General features: G+C 36.3%; 1 protein-coding gene and 1 long non-coding RNA gene across 4 annotated transcripts; one reads left to right on the top strand and one right to left on the bottom strand.

Annotated features, from left to right (window-relative positions):
- The first annotated feature begins 13,114 nt into the window (after positions 1 to 13,114).
- LOC115923001 lies at positions 13,115 to 27,449 on the top strand. 3 transcript variants are annotated; one of them, XM_030982945.1, is made up of 10 exons: positions 13,115 to 13,439; positions 14,184 to 14,302; positions 17,547 to 17,774; positions 18,946 to 19,088; positions 20,883 to 20,967; positions 21,330 to 21,507; positions 22,384 to 22,580; positions 23,253 to 23,415; positions 23,836 to 23,954; positions 24,437 to 27,449. In XM_030982945.1, the coding sequence occupies exons 1-10, from the start codon at positions 13,370 to 13,372 to the stop codon at positions 24,749 to 24,751; spliced, it is 1,617 nt and encodes a 538-aa protein (XP_030838805.1). In that variant the 5' UTR covers positions 13,115 to 13,369; the 3' UTR covers positions 24,752 to 27,449. The 3 variants fall into 3 exon arrangements, with proteins under 3 accessions (XP_030838805.1, XP_030838804.1, XP_030838806.1); XM_030982944.1 differs by lacking the exon at positions 13,115 to 13,439 and having other exon boundaries at positions 13,906 to 15,598; XM_030982946.1 differs by lacking the exons at positions 13,115 to 13,439; positions 14,184 to 14,302 and adding an exon at positions 15,482 to 16,849.
- On the bottom strand, positions 19,399 to 20,887 carry LOC115923002. The gene is made up of 2 exons (XR_004063714.1): positions 20,535 to 20,887; positions 19,399 to 19,453 (listed from the first exon to the last, which is right to left on the bottom strand). It is a non-coding gene; the product is annotated as an uncharacterized LOC115923002 (long non-coding RNA).
- Positions 27,450 to 27,710: the final 261 nt, after the last annotated feature.

Below are 27,710 nucleotides of genomic sequence, written 5' to 3' on the forward strand. Positions count from 1 at the left end.
TCAATAAATCATTTCATTGGGCCCCCGGTCCCCAGCAGGAAAAGATTATCTGTACGGCCAAGCATTATGGTTCAAGGCCTGGCCACACACATGTTTTATCATAACTTAATCACAATTATAATTAATAAATTACACATATTTGAAAAGCTTAGATCCTCCTCCTTCATTTGATGCAACTCAAATAATGCATATTTCACGCATGAGTGATGAAAACATATTTGAAGAAAGGGCATCAAAAAGTTTTTTTGGCGAACGGTATCTGAATTTCAAAGAAAAAATCACATTTCCAGAAAGTTTATTTTTTGCCCCTTTATATGACAGCTCAATCAGGAAAAAATGAGCCAGGAATAACAAAGTTCTTTTGTTTAAAGTGACTCGGTAACATTGTTGTAGGTTGATGAAAAAATGAAAAAACCATGTAGTTTTTGTATGAAATGTTACTTCTTTATATTCCCTCTATTGTTCTAACCTTCTAACATGCAACAATTCATCAAAACATTATCAAACCACAAAGATATTTATGGTTTTCTTTGAAGGCGTCACTGTGCGACACCCTAATACAGTAAATTCTCCTAACCATTTTTGAATTTTCCCAACCGTGTTTTCATGAAAATAAGACATAAAACAAGTTTTTTCAATAATCTTTCAACACTCAAATGTCTGGAATGGTATATAGAGTCAGATTATCTTTAATTGTACATCTGGCATTGAAGTCACTACCTTCGCCCCATTTCTCTCATCTGAACAATGGTACAAAGCCCCCTTAAAGTAATGCTTGTATTTCCATAATTTTATTAAACGATTTCGTTTCACTGCCTGCCTGACGTAGCAACAAACAGAGTTTACAAAAGACTTTATGCTTAGTTGATCATCAACGAAACGGAGTGGTGAGTAAATTGATACAAAACTAACTGTTAATCTTTTGTCTTCTTTGTTCTTAGGGCAGCCAGCCAGTGGAACGGATTCGTTTAATAAAATTATGGAAATGCAAGCACTACTTTAAACAAACAGAACTTTGTTATTCCGGGCTCATTTTTCCTGATTGAGCTGTCATATGAAAGGGCAGAAAATGAACTTTCTGGGAATGCGATTTTCATTTTGAAATTAAGATACCGTTCACCAAATGAATTTTTGGTACCTTTTCTTCAAATTGATTTCATTTACTCATGCGTGAAATATGCATCCTATGAGTTGCATTAAATCAAAGAGAAGGATCTAAACTTTACAATTATGTATCATTTATCAATTATAATTGTGATTAAGTTATGATAAAACATCGATAATTCTCGGTTTCGTTTTTTCTGGGTCGCACTGTATATATATATATATATATATATGTATATAAATTGTTGTTACATCACTTTATTGATACCTAAGCAATAAAAGAACAGCGAAATCACGAGAAAGTCATTTAGAGAAAATAAGATCATAATAAGGCAAGCAAAGGACTTGACATGAGTAATGGTCATAATTGTACTATAATTCTAACACTTCCCATCATAAAACTAATTAATGACTAGCTGATTACAAATAATCAATTAAATTTAAGTGTGTGATACAAGTTATATCCTGGTCCGAATGAGTGCAATAAAGTCATAAGAAGCCGACAGACAGTTCTTAAGAAACTGTATTTGTTATTGGAAGCAATAATCTTATGCTCATTTCCCCTTCAACCGTAGATGCAGCCGTTAGACCATCAATGGTATTTAATTAAATACATAAGCTGGAACTGCACTTGTCTTATATTTGATTGATTTTGATATACGTATACAGTATTTTTTTTGCTGACTCATTAGTTTCGATATGACTTACGTGCCTGCGAAGATGTTGCCAACACAATCACTTAAAGTAGCCTACCTTCCATTCCAGAAAGCAAGCATGGGAAATGAGTGTTATTGCTAATTTGATGTTAACATACAGCTCAGTGTACTTGTTAAGAACGATCAGAATGGCTCAGCTCACAATGGATTCCTTGAAACGAACACTCTTGATCTTGATAGTAATTTTTTGGGAGGTATCGTGCATAAAGCTAGGGTGGACATGCCGCTTCGTTCACTGCAACCAAACTATGCATGCCCAATCAAGGATCGTTACATCGCTAAGTGCGCTCATCGCAATCTTACATCAGTTCCCCAAAACCTTCCGCATGGCCTACTCGTGTTATTCATCCGTCAAAACCAATTAACAGAACTTGGAAACAGGTCTTTCATGAATTACAACCAACTTGAAGGATTGTATGCTGGTAACAACATCATTGCTTTCATTGATAGTGGAACATTCAAACCTCTACCACAATTGCAGGTTTTGATACTACATCATAACCTGATCACTTTTCTTCCTATCTATTATCTTCAGAAAAATGCTCATTTATATATTATAAATCTATCGCACAACAAGATCAGTAACATCTCCAGCACTTTGGTGAGTACTGAAACGTGTGGAAACTTATATGAATGGCGGAATATGTCGGTAGTAGATCTATCCTCTAACAACGTTACAACTATAAATGAGGATGACTTTTTACCTTGGAGAAATTGCTCTGTCGGTAAGTTCAATGTTAACAATAACAATGTGACGTTTCTTCACCCTAAGGCGTTTGGACATTTGCCCGAATTAGGAACTCTGAACATGAACAATATCAACTTAGCTACTTTCGACGTCGGCTATTTCATGGGCCATGTTGAAATCGACAGACTTTTGATTGGTTCTTCAGGCATAAAGCACATTCATCCAGGGAACTTATCGTCGATGCGAAAGGCAAAAATGCCACAGATTAAAGAACTTTATTTAGATCATAACATCATAGAAGTCATTCCAAGCTATGCTCTGCGTGGATTTGAAAAAATGCGAGTCCTGACCCTTGAAGGAAATCTTATATCTATCATCAATAATGATTCATTTTGTGGTTTACATGCACTGGTAGACCTCAGTTTGTCTTGGAATAGAATAAAGTCACTTCACCGCGGCTCGTTCGCTTGCGCCGCGAATCTCCAGACAATCGATTTGTCACGTAATAACCTCATAACATTGGATCCCCAATGGTTTGACGGATCCTTGTTTCTCCGTACCTTAATGATAAATCAAGGTGACATACGTCACATCGCGGTCGGGCCATGGAAGGCAACTAATCTTGAGACTCTTGTTCTTACAAAAAATAATCTCTTTTCCCTTCATCATGACAACTTCACTGGCTTGGGAAATTTGAAAAAACTTGATGTTTCCGGCAATTTCAATCGGTTGCGGATGTCAGAGGACGCCCTCACTTCTGTCGGTTCCTTAGAATTCCTCATCATGACGGATTTGGGAAAATTTACCATGAAAGGCTCGTTTAGAAATATGCAACAACTACTTAATCTGGATATTTCATATAGCCCGTTGAAAATTTCATCAATTGACCAATTTACGAACACATCTGCGCTGAGGGTTCTCAATATGTCGGGAACACATCTCAAAGCTGAGGATTTAGTTGATAAACAGACAGGGACATCGTTGTTCTCAGGTTTGGTCTCCTTGGGGAGCCTTAAACTACGGTACAACAATTTAAGTACCCTGTACGCTCTTTATGGAATATTCAACCCGCTTGGAAGTCTTGTTGAGTTAGAATTAACAAGTTGTCGTATACGCCAGGTTGCGTCAGGAACATTTGCAAACTTAACAACCCTGCTACGGCTTCGTCTGCCTGAAAATCAAATAAACAGCATTTCCAAGGACGCTTTTCATGGATTGCACAATTTACAGGTGTTGCAGCTGCAGTATAATTCAATTGCATTCATCGACCAAGAGCTATTCATGGGCACAAATGAACTTGTACAGTTGTACTTACAGAACAATCACATTACGACCGTAGCCTCCAACACTTTCATGCCGTCAAGTTTGATTAGATTAAATATTGCAAACAATCCCTTAACATGCGATTGCCAACTCGCCTGGTTCAGACAATGGTTGAAAGAGGTTGACGAAAAAATAGATCTTTCTCCAGAAAATCTAACCCGTTGTTCTAGCAGTTCCTTAAAGGTGTTGGTCAATCAATCGATTTGGTCGTTCCCTCCGAATATATACTGTGAGTTCAATGCAATGATAATCGTTTCCGCATGTTTTGCGCCGTTTTTAGTTTTAACCCTCGGTATACTCATGTATGTGAACCGTTGGTGGATAAACTATAAGTTGTATCTCCTCAAGTTAGCCATCGTTGGTTACCATGAAATCACTGAAGATCGAAATCCGGAGGACTATGAATTCCAACTCAACCTCATGTTTCACGAAGACGATGAATGGTGGGTAAATGACTGCATGAAACCTTTTCTGGAGCAGAGGATGCCTCATCTGGAGCGCGTCATATTTGGCGATGCCGATCTTCACCCAGGATCGTTCTACTTGAATGCAATCTATGACGTCATCGAAAACAGCCACAAGACAATATTGTTGCTTAGCAACCAGTCTGTAGATGATACCTGGTACATGACCAAGCTCCGTATGGCAGTGGAGCACATGAATGACACCAAGTTGGAGAAGGTCATCTTGATTTTCCTTGAAGACATCGATGATGACCATCTACCGTACCTTGTTAGGCTCTTGCTGAGTCGGAACAAGCCTTATTTGTTGTGGACAGAGGATGAAGAAGGTCAGGAGGTCTTCTGGGCGAAGGTCCAGAAGAGCATGAGATCAAACAGGCAAATGAACAATGTTATACCCGTTTAAGAAGAAGCTTGAGTTCTTGTCCTAAGATTACATTGTGAATTAAACTGTCCAGGAGCAAGCATGATTACAAAATGGTGATCATTATTCGAGGTAGCATACAGATTTTGTGTTGAAAGTCTCAGCACTGAATACCATGTGCACAGAAATGTGTGTGTGGGACTACAAAAATATGTGGCATGGCCTGTTAAATTGTACAAGCATTTCAGCTATCTAATGTGATGTTACGAATGGGAAGGCATTTGAAGAGCAACTCTTCTCGGAGGATAATTCTACAATGATATTCTTCCCAAAATGACTTTAAAAAACGGTGGAGCTTGTAATTATTTTCTCACCCTTACCAAGACTCAACCTTCTCTTCCAAACGTATGGTGGTGTGACCATAGTTCGCGCGTGACCTTCATTCGCGGACAGTTCCATATCTCAAAAAAATCGGTAAGATTTCGAAATTCTGATATCACCAATGGAAAGAGAACGTAAAATTACGTAGAGACGAAATTGGGAATGAAAGTATGAAAATATTGACAAAAGTATTATAGAGTCTTTTGCGTTCGTTCTGAAAAAAAGGAACTTACAGAAAAGGGTTACGAAATCTTCAATTTGAGAAACGATGTCATCAAAATTTCTAGTAAAAAATGATACCAACTGATTGTATGATATACTGACTTGCTATTTTTGCAATTGCCTTTACCTTTGATTGATCGTCTTTTGATAAATCACTTGCCTTAACTCTCGTGCGCAAATTAAGGTCTGTTTTGATGACCTTTTCTTGAGTTGTAGCGCATTTAAATGAGGCATCTAATTTAGAGATCGCGAAATCGCAGAAATTCTTTTGACGAAACATTTTCTAATTCCACGTACCTGTAGTCTAATATTTGGATATTCGTTTGTACTCATTGATCTTAATAAATTTGTGTATAATATGAGAAATTATGGATTAAATATAGTATTCGTTTGATTAAAATGTAAACGAACTTAGGACACCCCATCCTACCTCCCTTGTCATGTGCCTGTGATAGGGAAAGTTTGTGTAGGCCAAAAGTTGATTACCATTGAAAAGTATTATTGAAGTTATGACTTCCAAAAGGTGTTATCCATTGATTAATTTCAAGTTTCATCTTTTGATTTCACAGTTTCCTTATTGAAATATGCTATATGTAACTTAATGTTGGTGCATCTTTAGATACGTGCAAAAAGACGTCCGGCGAGTTGTGACAACAGCATTAGTTTTAACCCGTCTATCTCACTATCTTTTCCTACCATGTTACCAAATATCTGATGACCATTTTGCTTTATCATTTTTGTATCGGTAACATTGCAAATATTTCTAGCTCAGACTCCAACATTGTATATAATTTGGTCAGTGGGACGTGGAAGAGACTGGATTTCCAACGACTGTGTAGATGTGGCTGGGTTCGGAAAGGGAGGGGGGAGTTTGGAAAGTTTTTGGTAAGTAGGGGGGGAATGGATAGGTAACATTGTATGTGCGTCTGTCCGTGTGAGTGTGTGCGCGCGTGTGTGTGTATGAAGAAACAAGTGTGTGTGCGCGTGCGTGTGTTCGTGCGTGTGTGTTTGCGTGTGTATGTGGGGAGGCTCTTTTTTTTAATATTATACATTCATTGCACAACATATTAGATAGATGGCGCCTCACAGGCAGCACGTCGTTATTCAGAGCTCTCTCTTTACATGACTTTGCTCTGTATTTTCATCGCTTTTCCTTCATCTTCAAGTCTCAGATGCTGAGTATTCTACTACTGTATATGAACTGATATATCTGGACCATGTAAGTTGATCTATACCAATGGTCAGCTAAAAATAATATGACATTGAATCCGTCCAAGTGTTTCTCTATGGTTATAACATTTATGAAAAATTGTGATGAACAAACTTCAATGTTCATTGGCGACAAAGAATTAATTTATGTTCATCAAGCCAAAGTCCTCGGAATTATCTTACAATCAAACCTAAAGTGGGATAGTCATGTATCCGATCTCACAAAAAGGTGTAATAGGAAGTTATTTATGTTTCGTTGCCTTAAGAAGTATGGATTGCCTGTAGATGACCTTTTACTAATATATAAAGGATACATTCGTTCGATTTTAGATTATGGGGTACCGGTTTTTAATGGTAATTTAACAAAAACTCATGTATATATTTTAGAACGTATTCAGAAAAGAGCTTGCAAAATCATTTTAGGACGTCAGTATGAAAATTATGAAGCAGCATTGGAAACGTGCAATCTATGTTCATTAGAAGCAAGACGTAAGCAGTTATGTATAGACTTTGCAAATGCACTTGTCAAACACCCACAATTTAATGAATGTTTACCTCTTAGACAACAAAGCACTTATTCTCTAAGATCTCAATCAAAGTTTAAACAATACCAATGTAAAACAAAACGCTTCCAGTGCAGCTCTCTTCCTTACTTTATAAATCTTTTGAATAAAATGTAATATCAATATTTTTAGAATTTCACAGTCCATGATTGAAATATGTGAATGAATTTTGATAGTTTTTATCTCAATTTTCTGCAATACTGAATATTTCTTGCCATCTCCCCTCATCTGTAATGATAAGGTACCCTTTGTCTGTCTCTTCCTCTCTTCAACCCTCTCTCTCTTTCCGTCTTTCTCTCCCGTCCCCTTTCTCTTTCTTTCTCTCCTTCTCTCTCTTTGTCATCACTCCAACTCTCCCTCTCCTACACCTCTCCCTATCTCTTTCTTTTTTTAACAAAAATTTGAATCTGATCAATGAATGTTTATGAAATGTCTATATGTTTGATTATTGATTTATGTCATATGTTGTGTTATTTCAATTTGAATTGCAATTGTATTGTATATAACCTTGTGAAATGGATCGCAATTCAGCCATTGGCTGCGATGATCTTTTTAATAAAAACCATTTCTATCTTCTATCTATCTATTGTTATAAATGAGCAATAACTTCCAACTGTATATGATTATATTATATTTCTGTAATAATTAGGAACTAAGCGTATATACAAGCTTTGTTATGCATTTATAATAGTTTAATATGGAGATGTAAAAATGGAAATGTGCGATCTTTAATCATATATTTCATTCATGATAACGTAATGTACATGTAACTTAAATATTTTGTGGTATTTTGACAAATTATGTATATATTATTATTCTGTTGTTATTGGTTGTGAATTGAACGACGATAAAATATCTTCTTTTTTTAATCCAAAAAAAAGCCACAATAAACAAACAAACAAAAGAAAGAAAGTAAAATGATTCATGTTCTTACTTTAATGCAATAACAATATATGATTCGTCCCCTGCACCTCCTGAAGAAATGAAATATCGTCTTTATCTAAAATATTTAAAAAGACGGAATAAAATAGATATATAAGTTGGAAGCATTGAAATAATGATTTCATTGATAGTATAATTATCAAGATCAGTATGAAATTTAAAGCAATATATTTCGTATGGATAAAATGATAATGGAAATTTTTAAGGAAAACACGATCTCAAAGAACTTTCTAGAGCAAAAATCAACCTAAGCCAATTTGAATAGCCATGTTTATCACCGATTTAAATTAATTTGCAAACATTATACAGTGCCGCAACGCGTAATTGACCATTTTTATGGGATATCAAAGGGTACTGAAGGTAATTAACCTGCTCCCAGAATACGTTTATTATAGGGTGATCGGCATTACCAGTTATGGAAAATGGTAATAACTTTAACCCATTTTAACAAGAACTCAGATTTTAAAACAAATACGAAAGGGATGTCTTACACTTTCATGGTATCGAAAACCCTGGGAAGTTTCCATGTAATGTCAAAAACATCTCTTCATTAATTGTAATCCTAATAACAAATCATATCGAAACGTGCAGTATTGTCATTAAGTTTACAAATGAACAGCGGTACAAACTCAAAGCTTGACAAAACTTATAACAGCATCTAAACTGATTAAACGTCACCATGGTTACTTTTTCATTGTGTCACTTATCAGAAGGTTTATATTTCTGATAAATCACACGTAGTTTAATCAAAACCATAGGATTATGCTACAATTGTATGAGCTTGTCAGTGATTTCATGTAATTTGTTCTCTGTTTTTGCAAAAGAAAAATGTATAGTTTTAGGTACGATATTTTACAATTATAGTGAAGTAAGTTGTTACCATTATATAATAATGCAACCGGTTCCACTTTGTTTCTCAATTGTTATTCTTAATATCTGACCATTTAGATAAGGTAAACTCTCACAAAAATTTGATTTCAAATCCCCTCACCCATTATACTGTACAATATAACACTAGAAAACTTCATCTCACTATTTCAAATGTAATGACTCTCATGAAATATGATACTATGAATAATCAAGAATATGGTAATCTTTACTTTTCATTGTGTCACTCATCAGGAGCAATAGTTCATATTTTTGATAAAATCAAAGGATTATGCTACATGAGTATCAGTTTTTCAATAAGATTTGTTTTTCCTGTTTTTGCAACCAAAAAAAATGGTATTTTTAAGTATTGGAAGTTTAATAACGATATTTTACAATGATAGTGGAGCTACGGTGACATAATAATGCCAAGAAATTCACTTTGTTTCTAGAACATAAATGTTACTATCTGACCATGAGATAAGATAAACTCTCACAGAAACTAGATTTGAAATCCCTGCACCCATTGAACTGTACAATATAATCTGACTTTTTCAAATATGATGACTATAATCATATAAATATGATAATATAAATAATTATGAATATGGGCATATTCACTTGCATATGTTCTCTATTTTGTCCGTTGCTATAGATGTTGTATAATCACTGTAATTGAGTAATTAAACACCGAAAAGGTGGTGAAGCTCGACAAATTTCTTTCATTTTCTTTTGTTGCTGACGGATTGAATGTGTCTATGTTATGTATCCTTGAAATCACGTAGATGCCCTGGACCATACATATATCTCAATAAATGGGTCTTAATTGAAAGTTTTAGAGCTTCTGTTCTATGAAGCTTGTTTTCATATTATTGTCATGGACAGGCGCGTACGCAGGGGGGGGGGGGGGGGGGGGGTCTGGGGGTTAAAAAAAAAATTATGCCAATGGCTGACCTAAAAAAGTTGACCTTACCCCCCCCCCCCCCCCCCAATGGAACATAATTTCAAATTTTTAAATTTCGAGACCAAAAAAAAAAAAAAAGAGTGGTGAAGCTCGACAAATTTCTTTCATTTTCTTTTGTTGCTGACGGATTGAATGTGTCTATGTTATGTATCCTTGAAATCACGTAGATGCCCTGGACCATACATATATCTCAATAAATGGGTCTTAATTGAAAGTTTTAGAGCTTCTGTTCTATGAAGCTTGTTTTCATATTATTGTCATGGACAGGCGCGTACGCAGGGGGGGGGGGTCTGGGGTTAAAAAAAATTATGCCAATGGCTGACCTAAAAAAGTTGACCTTACCCCCCCCCCCCCCAAGGGAACAAAATTTCAAATTTTTAAATTTCGAGACCAAAAAAAAAAAAAAAGTGTCCTCTTACCCCCCCCCACCCACCCCCCCCCCCCCCCCCCCCCCCCCCCCCCCCCCCCCCCCCCCCCCCCCACTGAGCGACTTTTCGGCTGAATGAGTCGTTGCGATTTTTTGGACTAAAAAAAAAAAAAAAAAAAAAATCCGCTTACCCCCCCATGGCATCAAGGTAGATGTAAACTGAAACACCGCCATTTCATCAGGCAGTAAGTTTTGTCATATTCCTGTACCTAACATGTGTATTCTTAGTGGTGGTCATCTATCTACTTGTCATAAGTGCCCGCCATCTTTATTGGTTCCTTGTCCAGAGCTTGTAGCATCTGTGATGTTATGGATTACGCGGTTTTCTAGTGTAAACTATTCATAAGGTGGATTAGGGAATATAAACTTGGTATACAGTTAAAACTGTGACATTTTTCATTATACGTAACAGCTATACTACCGTGTAAACTTGGTAAATGGGATGACTCCAGCCTGTCTTAAGTGGTGGTGGGGGTCTGGGCTGGGGTAGGTACAGCATCGCCGTTGATGATACCGTGATATAGCGCAAAGGCCTGCGTTGGTCAATTGCCAGTTTAATTTTTTTCTAAACTATCGCAAGTAAACGCAAGGTCAAATTACGCAATCATACGCACCTCCTTTTTTGGAGCGTGTGTCACTGCCTAAAGCTGCATTCCCTGCATGATTAACTTTGCTTTAGCTCGTTGTCATTCGCTGGTTGCGTGTATTGTTGCGCTATTGCTCGCCTTAAACTCGCAGCAGCAAGAACCGTTGTAATTGCCGCTTGCAGTCGCTGGGTGCCGCTCGCTTTAGCTTGCTATCACTGCGATTATTTGCATAGCACCGACCACCAGGCGCGTACGCAAGGGGGGTTGGGGGGGGGGGGGGGGGGTTGGGGGGGGGGGGGGGGTAGTCTTGTTCTTGACCCTTTTGATGATTTTGATGAGGTCGAACCCCCCCCCCCCCCTCAACTTTTTTGTATATGTGTTTAGGAGGAAAAAAACAACCTCTAATTAAAAAAAATAATAATAAAAAAAAAATGGCTAATCTAGTATCTATACACGAATAAGACGCATCAAGAAGTCTTTTCAAATGACTTCTCTATGCGTCTTATTCCTGAAAGATCATCTCATGTAAATGATGCGAAATAGGAATTTTGTGAAATTTGAGGCTCGAAATTTGTGCGGAACTTTGCCTCCTTTGCCTTCCCAACCCCTTCACAAGGCGATTTGTTGTTTTTGTTGTCGTTGACACATCTACGCATGGGCATTCAGACAAAAGAAACAACTCCACTCCTATAAAGCTCATCTACCATAAAAAGTCGAAAAGCCCGTATGCATGTATTGCTTTAAAGCATGATTTCTAATCAATCGCGCGTCAACATATGGAATAATCACAACAACAAGGAAATAGAAGGCACATAAATTCTAGACATTCGAGTATCTGGTATGTCGGGATTGGCTTCAATTAATCCTAACAAGATGACGAAACCAGATGAATTCAGAATGATTGGTTTGCTTCTGTTTATGCACGTGATGGCATCCGCATATGCTGTTGGTGAGTTACAACTACTTTGGGTTTGTAAAATACAGCACAAACTACAAAGCTTATCAATCTTACAATTCTTATGGGGAATTACAGAGCAATGGTACGGCTTGCCGTACCATTACTGATTTGAGACGTTCCATTCAATGTAAAATACTCATTAAAGAATACACTTCTCCTAATCTAAAAGTGGTCTTACAACACAGTGGCAGATTTGCATGGCTGAGATTTGTAAAAGTCGTTTTTACAAAGAAGATTCTGGTGAAAAGCATTGCTTATTAAAAAAAAAAACTTGGATCAATTTGAATCACAATGATTATTTGTCGCATGAATCTTTTATTAAATAACCTTGTTTTCTTTTTTGTGTGCAGGGGGAGAAGAAGCTATGTCACTAGAACAAAATGTTGATTATCAGAATGTCATTTTGGAATACCTCTATATATGAGCCAATATAAAGCTATTATTCTTTATTCAGTTCAGTATAATGCTTTTCCTCAAAAATAGTTTCGCTATTTGTTTAGGGTTGAGACGCTAAGAAATGGTTTCAAATGTACATTACACAAACCCTGAACCAAAATATAGTTCTAGTGTCTGAGACCCATATACCAAAGAACATACGCAGGAAATAGGCAAGGTTCAAAGAAGGGCAGCCAGAATGGTATGCAATGACTACAGGCAAACTACCAGCGCGACAAAACTAATGGTGGGGTTAGGATGGGACTTGCTTTCTATTCGAAGGAAAGTTTCGAGGGTCTGTATATTGCACAAAGCCTTGGGGGGGGGGGGGGCACTTGGCCCTGCCGGTGTCGGACTACCTGCGTCCAGCTACACGAGCCACCAGACGTACCTCAGGAAACTCCTTTATCCAATACTCCACCCGCACCAATTGTTTTAAACACTCCTACATTCCACGTACCATCAAGGACTGGAACTCACTACCCTCAGACATCCAAAGGACCACGAACATTGACACCTTCAAACTCCAAGCAACCAACTTTTTCCGCAACCAAGACTCAAGCAATAAGAACTAAACAAGCACAGTGCGCACCCCCCATCCTCCTCGCTTGGTTCCTTACGGAACGTTGAGGAGTATACCAGAAGAAGAAGAAGAAGAAAAATGATGGTGGTTCTCTCTCTCTCTCTCTCTTTATTTTAATCATGCATTATCAACTACATATAAAGCAGCAACCAAAAACTTACACTCTAAATCCATGGGGTAAAATATCGCCGAGGTAAACACAAGAGTGCTCAATATTGAGCAATAATGTACTTTTTACAACGTACAAGTCTCCTATATTGAGCAAACTCTGACTATTTACTCTTTTTTTTTCCTTTTTAAGTTTTGCTCATTCTTGTTGAGTAAAGTTTGCTCCAATTTTTGTCTATTTTTAGTTTTGCTCATTCTTGATGAGTAAAGTTTGCTCCAGTGGCATTAAATTTTACTTAACTCTGAGTAAATTGCACTCCCAGATTTACACTGCCTCCACGAAAAGCCCTGCACAGCACGCGGCCGCATAGGATAAAAAACATGTGTGCATAATACATGCATACGATATACTAAAGGCCCTGGCCCTATCCCTGGTACACCAACCAACCTGAGTACACAGCGGTGAAATGGCGGACGACAAAGTTGCTTCGTTGTTGAGGAAATGGGAGCTGACCGACCAAATCGTCAATTTTAGAAGTAAGTATGCATTACCAGTAGACCAGAGTATATATTTCTTTCTAATTCTTCAACATGATTTTTTTTTTTGGTACTGTCTGATCGGGCACTGGGTATTGCAGCTCGAACGCCCAGCCGTTGTACTGGGTGGCGCAGCCCCGGGCTGAGCCGGCCGTGGTCGCGTGCGGTCCTGTCTCCTAGCTGGTACCTGATTTTGGTCTGTGCATGCTGTGTCTAAGTTAAAACTAGGTCTACAGCAGTACAGCTTTTTCTTTGATCTTGAATCAACATTGTATAACATTTATATATTTACTCCATCTGATCTAGATTCTAGGCTACTGACTAGACTCTAACTTAGAGTCTAGGCCTACATGTATGTATGATAATTAAAAGACTGCCGAAATCGGAAGACTTCCGAATTCTGAGTTTGCCCGAAATGATATGAGATAGGGAGAATTGTTTATACAAAACAAAATATAACAAAGATAAATCCTCTTTATTTATTTTTTTTCCTACAGGTGTTTTTTGTTTTTGTTTTTTATTTGACTCAAATCATTAAGAACAAAGCTAGATCCTACAATGTATAGAGCCGAGGGGTCTACATCTAACTTAGATATAGACCCTAGATAGAAATGACTGAAGTAAAAATGCGATTGTCATGTATTCTGTATGGATTGAATCACACCTAGTTAATCATCGTTGTATTGATAATTGATAATTTTTTACAAAAAGTGGAATTTACCATATCTTTTTCTTTCCATTTAGATTGTGGCATTGACTCATCAGCATTCAAGCTGCTTGATGCAAGTCTTGTGAAGGACGTGATCCCGCAGTTGGGTCCAAGACTTAAATTCATTGACCGTTTTGATAACTGGAAGAGAAAGGTTAGTAAGCAGCCATAAGATATTCCTGGAAAGAAAATGTTTTCGTGTTGCAAATGTGTGAAATCATTTGAAAAAAGTGGGGATCTATGGAACCATTTAAAGATCCATAACATCAATACGAAGACCAGAACAAAACTTGCGTGTCATGTGCAAGAATGTTTTAAAACATTTTATCATGGTTATAGCTACAAGCGGCACTTACAATATCATGATTCCATTGCACAAAATGTCAGTGATGAAGATTCTCATGGAAATGCTGTTTCTGATGATGAAAGTGTATCAGATCAGTCAGAAGTGCTGCCAAATGAAAAACCCAAAGAGGAAATATCAGCAAATATCAAACATTCTGTTTCTGAATATGTAGCAAAACTTAAAAGCTCTTCCCTGCCATCATCTACTGTGCAAAGCATCATTTGTGACACACGGGAGCTGCTCAGGAATGTAAATGAAGCAGTTCTACAAGTGTCAGCCCCCGTCATTGAGGACATAGCTCATGATATCAAACCGTCAGATGATAAAATTGACAGTCTACAGTCAGTCCTCCACATGGTGAAAGATCCATTTGATTATTTCAGTTTATCTACTGTCCACAAGCAAAACCAATATGCCCACGAATGTAAAGTTCTTATTAAGCCAGAAGAAATTGTTTTGGGCAAAGCATACAGAGAATGTTTGAATGTGCGTACTGGAAGGACTGAGCAAAAACAAGTTGATGAAACTTTTCAGTATGTGCCAATAGGAGACAGTCTTAAAGTGTTGTTGGAACAACCAGGCTATATGTCGGTCATCAGTCAAGAAAAAGACTGTGCTGGTGAGAAAGAAGTTCTTCAGACTTATAGAGATGGATCATATTATAGGACTTTTGAAGGGAAACAAAACTGTTTGGATATTGAATTGTTACTCTATAATGATGACTTCGAGACAGCAAATCCCCTCGGTTCAAAGAAAGGGAAACACAAACTTCTTGGAGTCTATTTAACTGTTGCTTCTTTGCCCAAGAAATATCAAGCTAAGCTTGAAAATGTACTTTTGGTCGCTTTAGCAAAATCTTCTCTTGTGTCCAAATATGGTGTTAATGCTGTTCTGCAGCGTATTTCTGATGATCTTGAAGTTCTCTTTACCGAAGGTCTTCATATAGATAGTCCAGATGGATTCAACGGCACCATTCGTCTCAGACTTCTCCAGGCAGTCGGTGATAACTTGGCTCTCAATACCATACTTGGCTTTGCTGGAAGTTTTAGTGCAAACTACTATTGCAGGTTCTGCAAGGCACTTAAGGCAATATGCAGAAAACAGGTAGTTGTTGATGAAAGGTTACTTCGTACTAAAGAAAACGTTGATTATGATATCAGTTTAAAAGATGTATCCCAAACAGGACTCCGGAGATCATGTGCTCTCAATTCACTGAGCTATTACCACGTATCACAAAACTATGCTCCTGACCTGATGCACGATTTCCTAGAAGGGTTACTTCCATTTGAGATGAAACTTGTCCTGTCTGAGCTCATACAACAGGGCAGATTTAGCCTTGATGAACTAAACAGTCGTATTCGGTCATTCAGCTACGGCGTAACAGAACACGCAAACAAGCCCAGCCTCATCCTTCAAAGTCACCTTAACAACCCATTTGGAGCAAGTGGTCAAAAGGCATCACAGATGAGCTGTCTTGTTGAATTCATACCTCTGATTGTGGGAGATAAAGTTGAAGAAGGGTGTGAATACTGGAGGTTGTTCACAATTCTTCTGGAAATCTTCCAGCTGGTCATAGCACCAAACATTAGCATTGCTGTTACCTACTACTTGCAGTCAAGGATTAGTGAGCATCATCAGTTGTATTTGCAACTATTTCCTGATAACCATCTCCTCCCCAAGCATCACAATCTTCTCCACTATCCCCGAGCAATGAGAGAGCTAGGTCCTTTGTCACAGTATGCTTGTATGAGGCAAGAAGGAAAGCACAAGCCTTTGAAAAGGTGGGCAAAAACTTGCAATAACTACAAGAACATTGCCAAAACAATTGCACGTAAACACCAGGAAGATCAAGCATTCAGAATGCTCAAGAAAGAAAACATCAACAGCGAATGTGTATGCATCCACAGTTCAGAATTTGTTAAAGTGTGTGATCTTGATAGTGAGGCAGAAGTATGTCAGCTGTTGAGCTGTGAACCTGATGCTGTACTAGAATTGTGTGATAAAGTAACATTTTATGGATACACATACAGACCTAATATAATGTTGCTAACTGACTGGTGTGGTGAACTACCATCTTTCTCAAGAATTGATTGTCTTATGAGAAAGCAGGATAGACTATATTTGATGATCCAACCATGGAAGACAAATTACTTTCATGATCACTTTCAAGCCTATGTTGCATCAGAAGATGAGTTGGCTACACTGCAGTTGGTTGATCCTGAAAACCTGTTTGAACACAGACCTGTTCATGCAGTGAAGAGTCATGGTATTGCAGATCATCGGTGGTACATTCCTACCCGATACATGCTGTCATAACTGCATCAAAGTTAACTCAGAGCCAAAAGTGACTTACAGGTACAATACACTGTAGTTTCAATTCCTCAATACCCGTTCAAACTTATGTACTTTCTTTCAACGAAAAAATGTGTATGTACATTTTTTTTTCTTAATAATGGCCTTTACATAGAACTGAATATTTAGAAGGAGCAAAGTAAACCCCTCAAAGACATTTTTGTAATTTAACTTTGATCATCCATATCTCTGTTTACTGTAGCACTTCTATGCATCATTATACATTCATATAATAGGAATGTCAGTTCATTTCCATTTCAAACAATACACCATCAGTAATGAATCTCAAATAATGGAAGGTATAAAACACCTTAAATGTAAACACTATTAGTTCAAAAGTGTTTAATTATCTTTAGGATACAATGTTGGCACTCATGCAGAACCACTTCAATATGACAAGATCAATTACACTCTATCTATCCTAAAACAAATTAAGAAATTTGCCATCGACAGTGAACACTAATTTTCACTTTTGACATGGTACCGTAATTCAGTTGTCTTACACATTCCATAATGTTTAATTTTATAGCTATTTGAACTAGTACAATCAGAAGCATCTTTTCAAAGGAGAATAGACATACATTACAAGTACATTTCAATAATTTTGATTTCAAGTAAAATGATGTGAAAAATCGAGATAATAATTTAAATGTTGAATTGCAGAAACCTTTTGACAGACTGTGTATTTTCATCCTTTCAGGATAAAGCAAACGATTCTGCAGAATCTGTACTGACAGGCATGCAGATGGGCTGGGAGTCACCCGAGCTGTCTGATGATTTCATGATATCAGATGTGGAATCAGTTCCTTTCGACCTTTCTCAGGCTTCAACTATTGCAGTAGATGAAGATTCATGCTCATCAGTAGTCAATGATTTGAACAGCAGCAGTGACACGCCACCACTCAAGCGCCAGAAAGCAGTAAGATACGTAAGTTCACATTTAAAAAAAAATTGTAATTCATTCAGTCTAAATAATTAGGCCATATTATATTATTTACGTGTATTTATATCATGGCTATTCTAAATGTTCTCTAGGTTTTCATGGTGAGTGAGTATTCACAATTGAAAGCTTTCGTTAAACAATCACAATTCCGCTAGCGCCGGACCCATTTGTGCGGTTCCCACTGCATAAAAAGCCAGTTGCACTGAATGATTCTTTGAGTTATACTCCTGACGACGAATAGAGCATACTGTTCGAAACATGTCGAGTCGATATCTCCTTTTATTGAAATAATACTATAGTTACAAATACTATAGTTAACCCTTTCAAGAAACCAACCGTTCTTTACAGAAATAAACTCAACAAGGAATACCAACAGTTCTTTTCAGAACTAAACTCTTCGAATTTGTGAACTGGTCACAAATTTTCTGATCTTGATCTTTTTCTATTTTTCCTCTTTCCATTTCATTTCATTTTTCAGTGTTTTCAACACCAAAACAAAAAGCTAAAAACGTATCAAATTGAAAGCTAAAAAACAAGTCTTGTGTTTGTGTTTCTAAATTCAAATTCCATTGCATTCACTTCCTTTCCTTTATTCCTCTAATTGCCCTATAAGTGGGTCCCTTGAAGAAAGATACATGTATATCAACGGCCTTTTCCCTAAGGCTTACCACATGGCGTTAACGAAAGCTTTCAATCAGATCTATTCTTTTTTTTATGTGGAAATAAAAGTCCACCACTCTGTGTGTCCCTGAGCAAAGTATTTAAGAGCCACGCTGTCTATGATGTTAAGTTCAGAACAATAATAAAAACATTGAAATTGTAAGTCCCTTTAGAATTCAGAGATTTAATTAAATTGACTCCCAGTTGCTATTTTTATCACCAAGGTCTGTTGAAAACAAAGAACACTCTATCTGCTGGGTAGCACATTTTTTGCATGTTATTTTGAGCTGTGATTATCCCATTTATTACTATGCATGCAAAATCGATCAAAAATACATGCACTGTATCTGTAAGAATCCCTTTTTAGCAAATGCTTTTGGAAGATGTTGAAATGTGCCAGAAAAGATTTAATACCACCTGTACTATTATGATAAAAAATAAAAAAAAACACACACACAACATTTTCTTAACTCGTGCAATTCTGATTTTTTTATAGGATGTGGGTGAAATTCTAAAGAAAACCATGGAAGGAAGAAAAACGTTGGAGGAAGTAACTCGAATGAAAGTCTGCGCACCACACAACACTCGTGTCGTCTGTAATTTGTGTACAGAGCACCTTGTAAACTTGCATGGCCTAAGGTAATGAATGTTACATGTATTTGCAATGGCTCATATGCTATTGCCTTGTTTCTGTCTGCATTGTGCATTCTTCTTCTTTCTTTTGCAAGAAATCACATTCACTTTACAGCAAGACTTTGACCTTCCTGACTAGGTCCCTTTCTCATGTCCAGTTGATTTGAAAATCCTCCTTTCCCTCATCAGGCATCTCATTTTTCAAAGTATGGTATAACAGGGCTCTGAAGGATATTTGCCAAGCTTAAAATATACCTGCTACTAGTAACCTTGAGTCAAGTGAGACAACAAATAACAAGGCTAACACCGCATATTGTATGGTCTATGGAGGATGGAAGTTTATTTTGGAACTCCCTTCCAAATCATTCAATCTGTAGATGAAAACAGAGAGAATAAAAACACATTGTTTAGTGCAATACTCAGAGATTTACATCTTCTTGTCTGCTAATAAACATATATCGCTTCATGGAATAATCAGTTGTCATGAGTGACTTATTTATACGTCAATAGTAGCAAAATTATGTTTTCTTTAAGAATTCAGAAAATCACAAGCTTCACTTGGTTTTAAGAAATTCAATTAACTAGTTGACTAGAAATTTAACGTCCTGTGGAAATACCGAAATCTCCTTAAAACACATGCAATGTATAATCTTTCAAATGTATGATTTTCATTCAAACTACCTAATTTGCTCTTTACTGTATTTAAACCAAACTAAATCCTGAATAAATAAACCATGCTTAACAAAGCACTAAATAACCTTGAAACCTCTTGGATGGTTTATATATAACAATATTTCCACTATTCACATATGGTCTTTGCTTTTTCTTAATCATTAAATGACATGCTTTATTACTGCTGCATTGTTTCTTTTTGTGGCTCAAAAGAACATCCAAATTAATTTATCCAGAGCTCATTCCAGATAAATCTGACCGAAATGAAATATGACCTTTGCCTATCGACCTACATCTTGACTGACCAAAATATCTTGAATACAAGCTCAGGCAAAATGCAGCTTAACAGCATTCATTTATAAAACCTGTTTAAACATTCAGCCCTTTTCTCAGGCATTCTTTTGTTCCGTCTGTTCTGTATCCCTTTTAAATACATGAAACCTACTAAGAACACAAAATGGCTTTCAAAATACATCTTGTACATTGTACCAAATTTGACATAGCTTAATCCTACAAATCAAACCTTTGTTTTGTACCAGAATTTCAGTACTTTTGTAGGCTTAATCTTATCAAGCAAACTAGACAATTTTACTCTTTGTTTATGAAATTGACACTCTTCACTTGCTAATACATGTAGCGTAGCGAACACATTAACGATAACTCTGTGTAAATAACAATTTTGACATCAAACTTCAATCTCAAAACATCGTATCTAGAATTTATCAAATTCCTTTCTCTTTCATATCATTATTAAAGATATTTAACTTTCATATTACTTACTCTTTGGGCGATATTAGCCTCGACAAATCAGGAAATAAAGGTAAATTTGCCGTCTGCAAATTCGTCAAACTTCTTCATCGTCAAAGTATTGTGGCTGCAAAGTAACCTGGGAAATTTACGGTGTCTTTGAGAACGAAAATATGGTGTTCGTGAAATTCAATAAGAAAAAGAACTGTTTCACCGAAACATTGGGGCATGCACATTAGGTTAGCTCAAACCACATCCTTTGATTTGGAGTAAGCTCAACTACACCACAATAATTTCATTCTAGACACTGTTCCACATGTGTATTTTCTAACATAAGTACATGTACATTAAACTGTAATGTTAATTTCTCTTACTAAACAGACCTGGCCCTGACATGAAAGGGGCAATGGCCTCCTCAATCATCGCAGAGTTCCCCTTCCTGAAAGATCCAGCTGGAAATGGAGATGTGAGTAGACAGTTTGTGGAGACTGACTTTGTGTCAGTATTTCAATTAAAACTCATCTGTGGCACATATCAGTAAAGTCCTTTTAGTCCAAAGAAAAATTTCTTGTTACTCATTAGAATATTGTGATAGGAAGCACATTATTAAATTTTCCCTTGTGCTTCATGATGGAAGTTTCAGTTTCAAATTTTCTGTCTGTGAGTTACTTTCATCTAGCTCTTTATTAATGTGATAATGGCCTGATTAATATTTTATATTTTCTCATGAACTTTGAAGATAGTAATTTATTTGAAGTTATGGCTATATAGTTTACTCCTTGAATTGTTACATTATTCATGCTAATGCACAGGATTTTTTTTTTAAAGGAGGAATGGTACTTCAAAAGCTCCAAATGTCCTGCAGGTGGTAGGATAGAGAATAGACTCAAGTATTTAAGAAGAATAACAGCGGAGAAAGACAAGAAGCAAGTCGGGGTTGGCAGTCCTGAGGATATAGCTTCAACATCTTCCAGTGAGGATCTAGCATCTCCTCAGATGAATTATGGTATGCACTTACAGATGTTACCAATAATTTCCAAAGCATATAACAGTCTAATGCAACCTGTTGAATTTTTACTGGTCCAGTTCAACTGGAACAGTATTATTTTGTTCCAATTTCCAGAGTTACCAGTTGAATTTTTACTGGTGTAACTGGTCCAGTTGATTCCGGTTCTCCTTTTGGATAGTCAAGCAGGCTTAAAAAATACTTGCCCAGTAGCAAAAAATTTGTTCCCGGGGTTCAAGCTAAGTAGTAAATAACCATTGTTATATGTAGATTGTGTTAATTTTCATAGTTTGGCCGCCATGGGCATGTTTATAGCAAAACTTAGAGAAAGGGATCCGACTTTCTTTGCATTTTTCGAGTTGAATGTAATTTTGTATTTCCTTTTTGTCCCATTGAAGTACTAATTTCTTTGGTTGGGGTCTGGCAAATGCATGTTATAGCAAAATCAGCTCTTCTTGAAGGGAGTAAATGCTGGTAATGTGACACTCTTTTCAATTACAGGTAATTTGGCTATGTTGAATCTTTTGGGACCATAGAAATCTGTTTTGCTTGGGAGAAATTTAACCTAGAAGAGTATACATTAACACATGTTTGCATAATCTGGTCTTAAAGATTGCTTTGACTTGGGCGAATATTTGACGTATGAAAGGTCGACTAATCAGGTTTAACTGTATTAAAAAATAAGTCAAATACTACCTGGTAAAACCTTGTTTACTTTGATACTAATTAGCAGCCAAATTAAATTTTAATGCTGCCTGATAAAACATACAGCTTAAAGTTAGAAAAATACTAGGATGAACAGGAGGTTCATCCATTTTAACTCGGGCTTGATTTGATAATGATTGATATCTTAAGAGTTCCATTATTATTGATCAGATCTTGCAGACATGAAAGTCATCACTGAATGGTTGAAAAGTCATAACACCCCCCAAAAAGATGTTGTGGCCAAAATGCAGCTGACATCAGCATATAGAAAGGACTTTGTACATTCAACACTGCCGGGAAGTTCCAGGAAAAAGCCTTGTGTGGCTGAAGTGCTGGATGAGTTTCCACATCTCCTTTCCCCTGGAATGGTAAGTAAATGTTTCATTACCTTTGTTAACTGTCATTACGGTTTAATAAGCAGGTCCCTTATCTAACGAAATCAAGATGAAGGATATTAATACAGTCGGTTATAGATGTATGTATGTGATATACGCATGTACACATAAAAATAACTGCTTTTTCTGTTATATCTACATGGAGCATTCAACAAAAACAAAAAAAAATACCTGCACACATTCTGAAAATGACATTGTATGAAGAACTCCTCAAGAATCGTCCAGTGAAGTGGTTAGAAAAGTAGGTTAGGGTCTTTTTTTTTTTATTTCACCCACTTTATTAATTGTCCAGACATGTTATCTATATTTTCTTTTTTATCTTTTTTTTGTTGATTTCATTCCCAGAGGAATTCCATGATTCAAAATGTTACATTTAAGCAAATTTGACTGGGATAAATTTTGATACAGTTTATTCAATATCTATTTAATTTGAAGTCCTAATCTTGTAAATATGCATTCACCCACCCAAGTATTTGCTGGATCACATTGCAGACTGTGCACGACTTGTTTTACTTGTACTATTCTTATGATTTTCATGTCAAATTGATGCAGGCCAATACATGGCCAAAAGAAGAAAAAAAATACACCCGTAAAAAAAAGACAATGAGATATGCATGCTATAGATGTTATCTTTCTGATTCATAGATTGAGCAAGACTACGAAATGCTGTTTTCGGGGAGAGGAAAGCACCTCTATACAAAGTGGCCGGTGGTGTCTGCGTGCATCCTAGAATATGCAAACCGAGTAAGCCCAGGGTGGAAGGCCAGATTTAACGTTCAGCATAGAAAAGACACAGACTTCAGTCAAGGTATGATATTGTTTACAGATATAGTAAGCAAATTGGCAAATAATTGTACTGCTCGCTTCACCATCACCCAAAGTTTTTCTGTAGTTCTTATTGTGTTATGAAGAAAATCTATGATTGAGTAGTTTGTACCAAAATAAACAAGTTTTCAGATTAAATCTTATTTACATTATGTTTGAAGAAGGAACAAATAACAAACCCATATATACATCGGAAGGGGGGAGGGGTTAATTTTGACTGTGCAGTTGTGATTCCATCTATTTTTTTTTTTTTTTTCATTTATAGATTTCAGCATTAAAAGTCGTCACAAATATTTTTTTTTAAGTCGATGGATACAATGAAGGCCGAGTCAAATAGTGCATGAAAATATGATAAACATGTATCATCAGTCTAAAGAAATTTTCTTTAATATTATTGATACAGATGAGAGGATGAACCTGGCATTTTGCCTTCTCTCGCATTTGTTCCCTGGAAAGAAGTCAACAAAGGGAGGAAGAGCTTCCATCCAAGAAGCCTTGGATAATTTCATTGACTTTCAAAAGGTAATTATAGCAATGAGAAGATTCATGGCCATTCCAAAAAAGAACTGTTTTTTTTTTTTGGTAGATTGGGAAGGGGAAGTGGTTAGAAGGTAAGAAGGTGAAAGTGTGAAGCATTACATGAAATAGCCCTTCTCTCAAATTTTGTGGGATGATACATTCTATGACAAATATTTCACAATGGGCTGTGGATATATGTGGCACCTTAGCTGGAGATATTTCTACTTATTTTTGCAACTTTCCAAGACACAATATCACTATTGTTTCTTTCCATACCCAGGAATAACTAAGTTGGTCGATAACAATGTCACTGTATATTTAAAGATTAGATTTAATGGTCAGTCAAATAAGTAATAATACCCCCTGGATAATTTCTGATGCACCTAACATTACATTTCAACTGTACTTCAGCATATGAGAGTGTGTTACAAGCAATTATTATGCACATTTCATGGTGGCAATTTTTTTCTTTTCTTTCATGTCAGGAGGGGACCAATGTAGAGGCATACAAATCTTCGCATGGGAGGAACCAACCTTTCATCCTAGCCCTAGGAGGACACTTCTGCAATCCAGCTCAGACTTTTGTTGTATTGGAGCACCACGTTCTTGAGCAGAAGAGTCTCGTTGCAGCTGTAGATTTGTGCTACAAGATCTTTCAGATCTTTGATCTACAGTATCCATGCCAGGCAAGAGCAATGTGGGTCGTGATGGACACCATTGCTTTTGATGTCAAACCAGGAGCTCAAGAGTCTGGTGCAGTGAGAGCCTTCAGGGCATATTACCATTTCAACCAGAAATAAAGCCTTGGAATGTGTTGTTCTATCAACAGGCCTTTTGAAATTGAAATGATCACTTAAAAAATTGACATTAAAAAGAAAACAGATTTATGAACCCCAAACTATTATAATATTTTGAAAGAGTAACTCCTCCCACATCTTCGGTACCATTTTTGTGTGGTATGTGTTTACGCTTGGATGAACATAGCACATTGATCAAAAGATGTAAAAAGTGTCAAAGTAGGGGTGTAGTTGAAATAACCCCCCAAAAAACAACCCCACACATATCAAACTGGTGTAACTTTTTAACGGAACAGTATTGAGCAATTAACTTAAAAGAAGTGTTCTTACACCTAACAACTACATTCTGTGTAAAAAAATGAGATAGATCCGTGGAGCCATTCACGAGTGAGCACACGTCAAAGAAAACAATGATCACTTTTCAAGAGTATCAATAGTCCTTTTTATGTCTATAAGTGACCATTTTCTCTTTGATGTGTGCTCACTCATAGAATAACTTGATAGATCAATCTAATCTTTACACAGAATTTAGTCGATAGGTGTAACAGCACTCTTGCTAAGTTACTTTGCTCAAAACCTTTTCGTTAAAATGTTATGCCACTTTGATCAGGATGGAGTTGCTTTTTTGTTGTTTTGATTTTTTGGCACAAGTCGAATTATACATGTTCGCAAACAATGCACCATGTTCAACCAAGCGTAAACACATTCCACATTAAATGGTGACGAAGATGCGGGAAAAGTTACTCTTCCAAAATATGTATAATTTGGGGTTCATAAATTGGTTTTCTTTATAATGAAAATTTTCTAAGTGTTTAGTTTTTTTTTATTCACTTGGTAATGCAGCACAGTTTTTAGATTTACAATTCCTGTTGTTATCTTAGGATTTTAATAACATCATATTCATGTTCTTTGGAAAAACCAATCATACAGAAAGATGCTTGCAATGTGCTCTCCATTGTTCTCTCAAATAATCAACAACTCTTCGAATTTGTAACATTTTGAATTAGCATTGGTTTTTATATGAGGGCAACTCTTGTGTTGCATATTGTCCTGGGCATGTTTCATTGTTGTAGTTATATGCAGCCAAAACGTTAACAGCATATATTGAGATTTTTATTGTGAACCAAATTTATGGCTTATGTACATGCCATTTTCTGTATTTGTTAATTATATATATGCCAATACAACAAAATTCACATTCCCATGTGGCCAGGACTACTTCACACAAATGGGGCAAACATCATGGTTTTTGCGAAACCCATAAACTGGCACTGGTATAAAGCCATTCTACTAATTCTGAGTGGATATTGGGTGTGAGTGCATGAGTGAAAAAGCCAGAATAATAGTGACCACGGTTTCTATCAGCTACATTTTTAGTGTTTTTCTTTTTGTAAAAACAATGAGAAATTACATGGAACAGATGCTTCAGCCTTCTTCAATTTTGACACAAAATTGCATACTCTTTCATGCTGCGAAAATTTGTTAGAATCAGCTTGAATATGAAAATTTTTGAAAAATGGAAGATTAAAAAAAATTGTATTTTTTCTTTCCTAAGCGTATTAAGTGTTAAAGAACAAGAGCCATTTTTTCTTGTTTGCTCTGCAGATTATTGAAGTTCTTTTGAAGTCAAATTTTAGAGGGTAGACTGTAATCATCTGATCATTATCTCTAATTGCTAAATACAAAAGTGTCTTATTTTTCTAATTATGCAACTACCTTTTACTTCTTGTTTCTACAATAATAAATGTTGGGCTTCTTTTTTTCTCCCTTCTTTTTTTTTTTAGGCTGAATTTCCTTAGATTTCTTAATGTTCTGTGTTTTGATATGCATTTTAATATTTGCTTTCTTGTGTTGCATATTGTCCTGGGCATGTTTCATTGTTATAGTTGTATGCAGCCAAAATGTTAAAAGCATATATTGAGATTTTTATTGTGAACCAAATTTATGGCTTATGTACATGCCATTTTCTGTATTTGTTAATTATATATATGCCAATACAACAAAATTCACATTCCCATGTGGCCAGGACTACTTCACACAAATGGGGCAAACATCATGGTTTTTGCGAAACCCATAAACTGGCACTGGTATGAAGCCATTCTACTAATTCTGAGTGGATATTGGGTGTGAGTGCATTAGTGAAAAAGCCAGAATAATAGTGACCACGGTTTCTATCAGCTACATTTTTAGTGTTTTTCTTTTTGTAAAAACAATGAGAAATTACATGTAACAGATGCTTCAGCCTTCTTCAATTTTGACACAAAATTGCATACTCTTTCATGCTGCGAAAATTTGTTAGAATCAGCTTGAATATGAAAATTTTTGAAAAATTGAAGATTAAAAAAAATTGTATTTTTTCTTTCCTAAGCGTGTTAAGTGTTAAAGAACAAGAGCCATTTTTTCTTGTTTGCTCTGCAGATTATTGAAGTTCTTTTGAAGTCAAATTTTAGAGGGTAGACTGTAATCATCTGATCATTATCTCTAATTGCTAAATACAAAAGTGTCTTATTTTTCTAATTATGCAACTACCTTTTACTTCTTGTTTCTACAATAATAAATGTTGGGCTTCTTTTTTTCTCCCTTCTTTTTTTTTAGGCTGAATTTCCTTAGATTTTTTAATGTTCTGTGTTTTGATATGCATTTTAATATTTGCTTTCTTGTTATAAGATGAAGAAATTAAAAGATCTTTTTGTAAACTACACACCGGCATTAAGGTACCGCCTGCTTTGTAACGTTATGGAGTCTTTTTCAGATATGTTTTTTTTTTTAATTTGGACAATTATATACTGGCATATATATTCCACTTTTCTGTGAGTTTCATGCATACTGGTTTTGAGGCTCTATTTATATGCATAATTTCATAACATAACATCATTCCGTCTTGGCCTTGGAGTTCATTTTCAGCAGAGTTTAAAGATATGTCCTGTAAAAAGGAACATTGGGGTCCATGATGACATTACCA

The sequence above is a fragment of the Strongylocentrotus purpuratus genome, unplaced genomic scaffold (assembly GCF_000002235.5).
Source record: "Strongylocentrotus purpuratus isolate Spur 01 unplaced genomic scaffold, Spur_5.0 spur5_scaffold_13, whole genome shotgun sequence".
NCBI lineage: Eukaryota > Metazoa > Echinodermata > Echinoidea > Camarodonta > Strongylocentrotidae > Strongylocentrotus > Strongylocentrotus purpuratus.

Bases quoted from the DNA above. Each gene is read 5' to 3' on its own strand.
- LOC115923001 (XM_030982944.1), top strand. From the start codon at position 14,339: ATGTTTTCGTGTTGCAAATGTGTGAAATCATTTGAAAAAAGTGGGGAT. The intron at 20,968-21,329 runs GTGAGTAGACAG...TTTTTTTTAAAG, and splicing joins ATCCAGCTGGAAATGGAGAT to GAGGAATGGTACTTCAAAAG. The intron at 23,955-24,436 runs GTAATTATAGCA...CTTTCATGTCAG, and splicing joins ATTTCATTGACTTTCAAAAG to GAGGGGACCAATGTAGAGGC.